This window comes from Myotis brandtii, unplaced genomic scaffold (genome assembly GCF_000412655.1).
Source record: "Myotis brandtii unplaced genomic scaffold, ASM41265v1 scaffold247, whole genome shotgun sequence".
Lineage (NCBI taxonomy): Eukaryota > Metazoa > Chordata > Mammalia > Chiroptera > Vespertilionidae > Myotis > Myotis brandtii.
In genome coordinates this window covers 1,836,279-1,842,991 of record NW_005359352.1, presented here as the reverse complement: position 1 = coordinate 1,842,991, position 6,713 = coordinate 1,836,279, and the positions used below count along the sequence as shown (strand labels likewise).

At 62.8% G+C, this 6,713-nt stretch overlaps 1 protein-coding gene across 3 annotated transcripts in view; it reads left to right on the top strand.

Annotated features, from left to right (window-relative positions):
- The window catches only part of RNF144A (ring finger protein 144A), a 27,389-nt gene that overhangs the window by 9,585 nt on the left and 11,091 nt on the right, over positions 1-6,713 (top strand). For 2 of the 3 annotated variants that reach the window (XM_014540563.1, XM_014540562.1), the window contains one exon: positions 5,530-5,675. In XM_014540563.1, coding sequence (XP_014396049.1) covers positions 5,541-5,675 — 135 coding nt within the window. In that variant the 5' untranslated portion in view covers positions 5,530-5,540. Of the gene's footprint in view, positions 1-4,173; positions 4,471-5,529; positions 5,676-6,713 lie in introns of those variants that run through there. The other variant, XM_014540564.1, reaches the window with a different exon arrangement.

Genomic DNA, 6,713 nt, shown 5'->3' with positions numbered 1-6,713 from the left:
GGCTCCCCTGTTCGGGGAGCACGCGGGTCGGACCTAGCGGGTTCCGTGCTTTTGGTGCCGTCGTTCTAAGCTAACAGCTCTCAGGCGGCCTCGGGTTTTGCCTCGTTAAGAGGACGTCTCCCAGTGGACCCGTTATTGGGTCCCCGGCTCCGTCCTGCCCTGAGACGGACTTCCGGGGCCGCTCCCGTCCGTGCCCCACGGCCCAGGCTGCACGCACAGGGTCTCCCCACAGAGAGGGTCTCCCCACAGAGGCCCTGAGCGAGCCCGGCGGTGGCCGTGGCGGGAAATCAACTCGTCCCCGAGCCCTGATGGGGGGGGGGGCAGTTCCCCGAGGGAAGCTTCTGCCGGAACACCTGCTCCCACGTTGGGGTGTTTCCTTGGGATGATGGGAGGTCGCACCTGTTTTCCCGGGAGGAAGGTTGCGTCAGTGGATTCAGGACGCGATCCCGCAGGGGTGGGCTTGGGCAGAGCTGCGTGCTCCGGAGACAAAGGCGCTGGGGCTGCGGCGAGCCCCGCCGTCTACAGAGAGGGACCCCCACAGAGAGGGACCCCCACAGAGAGGGACCCCCACAGAGGCCCTGAGCGAGCCCAGCGGTGGCCGTGGCGGGAAATCAACGCGTCCCCGGGCCCGGGGGGGGGGGTGTTCCCCGAGGGAAGCTTCTGCCGGAACACCTGCTCCCACGTTGGGGTGTTTCCTTGGGATGATGGGAGGTCGCACCTGTTTTCCCGGGAGGAAGGTTGCGTCAGTGGATTCAGGACGCGATCCTGCAGGGGTGGGCTTGGGCAGAGCTGCGTGCTCGGGAGACAAAGGCGTCCTGTCCGGGCGCTCCTTCCATCTTCGTGAATATTATATTTTTTTAATTATTATTTTTTAAATAAATTTTTATTGATTCCAGAGAGGAAGGGAGAGAGACATATAGAAACACCAATGATGAGAGAGAATCATTGATCGCCTGCCCCCCACTGGGGATTGAGCCCCCAACCCGGGCCTGTGCCCTGACCAGGAATCGCACCCTGACCTCCTGGGTCATAGGTCGACGCTCAGCCGCTGGGCCTCGCCGGCCGGGCTTGGTGAATCCCCTTTAGTTGAGGCTCCTGCCGGCACCTGTGGGTCCTGCCGCCATGTCGGAGCTGATTCTGAGTGAGTTCTGTGGTTGGTTTTCTGTCTCCTGGGCTCCCCGCGGGGTTAGCTGGGGATGGCGGACGGGTGAGGTCCTGGGTCCGAGGGGACGTCCCCGAGTTGGCGGCAGTTCCGCGGTCACGGCCCTCCCGGAACAGGGCAGGTTTCCGGGTTACGGAGCTGCCTCCGGCATTGGCCGTGGGGAAATGGGGGGGGGCTGTCTGTGTGGCTGACCTGTCCTCTCACCGGGGCCGCGGCCATGGGCACGGGGTGGGGGTGGCCTCCTGGCCCCTGAGGGGCCTGTCGTTGCCGCCACCAGGTCACGCCCTTCCCCATCGTCGGGGTCTCCGTGGGACTAAAGAGATTAGGGGGTCATTTCTCGCCTCTAGTGTTTGTTCTTTGGTTGGGAACTGAGAGGGGCCCTTCTGTGCCCGAGGGGACCAGCGGAACAGCACCTGTGCGGGCAGCGGCCGGCTGGTCACGGGCGGGAGTGAGGCCCCGAGTGGGGCTGAGGCACAGGTCTCCTCAGGTGAAAGCACAGTGTGCAGCGGGCCCCCCGAGACCCCCCCTGGGAGCCCTGGGTGGTGTCCTCATGGGGCGCCCTGCCCAGCCCCCCAGCAGCAGCCAGAGCTGGGCTTGCTGAGGGCCCTGTCTGTGCAGCCGGCCTGCTGTCTGCCAGGGGTGCCGCCTGCAGCTGGGATGGGGGGCGGGCTCCCCCTGCCTCCCCTGCCCACCAGGCATTTCCTGTCCCCTTGCCGAGGCCGCAGTCCACTGTGGGTCCCAGGCCCAAAGAGACAGGCTGCTCCTCCCCCCTCCCCCGGGCAGGGCAGGCGACGAAGTTACTGTCTTCAATGGATCCGTTCAGGCGGGTTCGGGGGGGTGGGCAGCTCAGCCAGCCGGGCCCTCTCTGTCCATTGTGTCTGTTCTTCCGCCCCTGTGAGCCCTGAGTGTGGCCTGTTTCTGTGGGAGGATGAGAGCAGCGCCCTCCCGCCCTCTCTCCTTCCTTTAGTCCCGTGGTTCTCCACCTTCCTAACGCCGCGACCCTTTAACACAGTTCCTCATGTTGTGGTGACCCCCAACCATAACATTATTGTCGTTGCTACTTCATCACTGTAATGTTGCTACTGTTATGAATCGTCATGTAAATATCTGATTTGCAGGATGTATTTTCATTGTTACAAATTGAACATAATTCAAGCATAGTGATTAGTCACAAAAACAATATGTAATTTTATATTCAATATGCGTTTTCCGATGGTCTTAGGTGACCCCTGTGAAAGGGTCGTTCGACCCTCAAAGGGGTCTCGACCCACAGGTTGAGAACCACTGCTTTAGTCCTTCCTCTCTCCCTCCTTCCTCCCCTCGCTCCTCCCTTTCTCTTTCCTTTCTCCCTCCTCCTTCCTCCCTCCCTTGCTTCCAGGCCCCCAGGGGTGTGGGTGTGCGGGAGAGAGTGTCTGAAGGTCTAGTTGAGCCACCGCCCCCCTGGAGCGCCTCGGTGATGAGGCCCAGGTGCTGTTAGGTTAGGCGCCGCCCTGTGCCCTCACCTGAGCCGAGTCACCTCTGAAGACACGGAGGCCGGGGGCTGCCGCGCGTGCCTGCTGGGGGCGCCGTCCGGTCCCCGCACTTACATTAGGGCTCACGCTTGGTGTTCCGTGTTCCGTGGATGGTGACGAATGTACGTGACAGTGTCCGCGTCGCCTCCACGACCGGCTTGTCTCCGTGGGGCTCCGTGTCCTGCGGGCCGTGGGAGCGCGTCTCCCCAGCCCACGTCTCCAGCGTCTGGAAGGCCCGCAGGCTGCCTGTCCCTCCCCCTCTGGGGGCACCTGGCTGCTCCCCGCTCGGCTGCGATGGGACTGTAGCGGCTGTGGCCTCCGCTGTGGGTTTTGCGTGGATGTGCGTTTTCACATTTTTGGGGTCGATATTGGGCAGCAGTGACTGGAAGTAGGTGTTCTGTCCAGGCCTGACAGGAGAGCAGGGGCCGGGGGAGGCGGTCCCGGGACTGGCCGGCAGCTGCTCTCCTGCCCTTTGCTCTCGGAAGGGGTGCAGGTGGCGGAGCGGGACCCACAGCGCCCGCAGCCTGCAGCTGGGGCCGGGCCCTGGCTCAGTGGCCTGTCGTCCGTGGACCTCCTCCCTCCAGGCTGAGCGCGCTGCAGCTTCCTCCTCGTCCGCACGCCCCCCGTCCCCGCTCTGTGCACGGCCCGGCCCTCGCTGAACAGGCAGCTCGCCTCCTGACCTCGGAGTTGCTTGGATGGAATAATAGAATCGACCAGATGTTCTTAAAATAGTTTGTTGTTTGTAAGACTCGACAATCCCCGAGGGAAACAAAGACTGTTTTTCCTTTGCTTGTGCGTTGTGACTCCTAGCAAATTCCTGTTTCAGCTTCGCAGCTGTTGGCTGTTTACAGAGTCCTGCTCCGCCATCCCCTGAGCGGCCGGGTGGGCTCAGACACAGGCCCATCCTGTGAGCGGCCGGGTGGGCTCAGACACAGGCCCATCCTGTGAGCGGCCGGGTGGGCTCAGACACAGGCCCATCCTGTGAGCGGCCGGATGGGCTCAGACACAGGTCCATCCCGTGAGCGGCCGGGTGGGCTCAGACACAGGCCCATCCTGTGAGCGGCCGGGTGGGCTCAGACAGCAGGCCCATCCTGTGAGTGGCCGGGTGGGCTCAGACAACAGGCACGTTTTGGGGGTAAAATATGTCCCATTGTCGTCAGCGTCTGTGTGGGGATGTTGAACGAAGGGCAGAGGGTCTCTAACCTCGAGGGGGCGCTGCCGGGTGCTGGGGAGCTGGGATCTGACCTGAGACGGTCAGGGCCTGCGGGGAGGGGCCCAGGGCGGGGTGGGGGGGAGCCACGCCCTCTCAAGGTCAAGTGGAAAGGGCCGTCCAGGGAGAAAGGAAGCAGGAGGTCGAGCCTGCAGTGTGTGCTCAGGGTCACGTCTGTGCAGAGGATGTAAACAGGAAGGGGCCTTCGCCGGGGCTGGCGGCGAGGTTGTCGGGAAGGACAGCTGGCGGGACCTGGTCTAGGGTGACAGGTGGTGGTTAGGGCAGGAGGAGAGCTAGGGGTGGGCTTCGGGGACCCCAGGTGGAAGGGGGACCCCTCGGTTCCCGCCCTTCTGAAACGCACGTGGGCCACATCCGGCCCGGGACCCCACACATGACAGGGATGAGGCCGGAGACGCTGCTTCCTCCGACCTTCAGCCTGAGCGACCTTGGGGCTCCGTGCCTCACAGCCTCCCTCCCTTCAGCCCCAGCCCCTTAGCGCCCGGTCCTGAGCCCAGACGTCTGACCGGCGCTGCCCAAGCAGGTGACGGTCCAGGAATTGCAAGGAAGCGTCCACTCGCGCAGCAGGTGTACGTGGAGGTGACTCGGGTTTCGAAACGCAGGAGGGAGGAGATGGAAGCTCCTAGAAGTTACGTCATTTCTCCAGCATCTCGCACCGAGGGCCAACGACAGCTTGGCCTCACGTCCCTAGATTCCAGAGCGCGATCTGTTTACCCTGAGACGCTGCCCTGGCCTGGAGACTCTGACCTCAGGCCTTTCAGCACAGTCCCTCCCGTCCCCACCCCCCAGTGGACACAGTGAGCAGCCACTGCCCCCTGGAGGACACTCCCAGAATTCTTTTAAAAAAACCCATTTTTATTATTGATTTCAGGGAGAAAGGGAGAGGGAGAGAGAGAAACATCAATGATGAGAGAGGATCATTGATGCATCGGCTGCCTTCTGCACGCCCCTCCCTGGGGATCCAGCCCGCAACCCGGGCATGTGCCCTGACTGGGAATCGAACCGTGACCTCTGGGTGGGGAGTGGCCAGAGTGTGTCGCAAGGACGGGGGTGTGCTGAGTGTGATGCAGCAGGTCCCAGAGCGAGCACCTGCGGAGGCCTGGCCTCCTGAAGCCAGTTTAGAGGACCTGCCGGGGCGTCCGAAGGCCGTGGAGCCTGGGCCATTTCTGAGGTTCAGGGGCCCCTGGGACGTGGACGGAGCCAGAGTGCAAGGCGCAGTCCCTCCCGCGGTCACCAGGGCTGAGGTCATCGCCCCCATCGATGGCTCTCGCAGCAGCAGCAGCTCCGGCTGCTGAGGCTTTGGCCTCCTGGCCTGGGTGCTTGGGGGCGGGGGGTCCCCTCACTCAGTGGCCCTCAGAGTGATGGAGGAAAGTGGGGGGTGTGTGGGTCTCTCACCATTTAACCTTGACCATCACCATCCATACAGGGAAGGAACCACCCACAGACCCAAGTCAGGGGCCTCTGGGAACCTCTCAGAGGACCCCAGTGGGTCCCCGAAACCCCAGGGTCAGCAGCAGTCCCTGGGCCACCGCCCGGCCCCCCTCCAGGCTGCAGCCAGGAAACGCGACCCCTGCCTGCCCCCACGCAGGGGGAGGGGGTGGGTTCTGACAGTGCCTTCTCTCCCGCAGACTGCTCGGCCATGACCACGGCGTGGTACCGGCCCACGTGGGATCTGGCCCTGGACCCGCTGGTGTCGTGCAAGCTGTGCCTCGGCGAGTACCCGGTGGAGCAGATGACCACCCTGGCCCAGTGCCGCTGCGTCTTCTGCACGCTGGTGGGTGCGGGCCCTTCCGCGGGGGGCGTCAGGGTTTGCTTCCGTGTCTGCAGACCACACCCTTTTTTGGTAATATCCTACATAATAAAGAGGTCATATGCAAATGGTCACGACGCCGTGACGCGTAACGACCAACGGCAGGAGGGCGGGGCAGCGAGCTACTCGCACACGGATTCGAGGGCAGGGCTGCTAGTGTGTATGTATTTGTATTGATTTCAGAGAGGAAGGGAGAGGGAGAGAGAGATGGAAACATCCATGATGAGAGAGAATCATGGACCGGCTGCCTCCTGCACGCCCCACACTGGGGATCGAGCCCGCAACCCGGGCCTGTGCCCTGACCGGAAATCGAGCCGTGACCTCCGTGACCGCCTCGTTCATAGGTTGACACTCAGCCACTGAGCCACGCTGGCTGGGCCACACCTCACTGTCCACGTGCAGTTCCATGCTGGTGGGTGGCTCAGCTGGAATCCTGAGCTGCCTGCGGCTCCCGCTGGTTTAAACCGGAATGTGCACGGGTTGAATCCCATTTAGATCTCGGTCCAACGGGGCCTGTGGGGCCGGGGGATTTGCTCGTAAGGATTACAGGGCCTCCGTGCCCTCCGCCCTCACTCGGACCCAGCCTTTTGCTCGTCAGGAAGGGAGAATCGGGCAGGGCTCATTTTCAGTTCATCTCATTTAATTCCTTGGTTTTTCTTCCCATTCAAACTCCAAAAAAGAAAGAACCATTTTCTTTCAACTTTAAAGACAACAGCAAAAGTCTCTCCTGAATGTAGCTGTTCCCCGTGGGCCTGTGGGTGGCCGGCTCGGGCACTGACCTGTTGGGTAATAAGCCGCCACCACAGCCTTTCCTGCCTCAGGGCTCGGCCTTGCCCTCAGGGGAGCCGCGAGCACCTTCTTTGGTGACTGGTTCTCACGCTGGACAGAGGGGAAGGTCATCGGTCCCGTGAGAATACCGAGAGGCGGTCAGGAAGCAGTGGGCACTCCCGCGCTGCCCCTGAGCAGAGCGACCCAGCCCACCCCCCCACCTGTCCCCCGCCC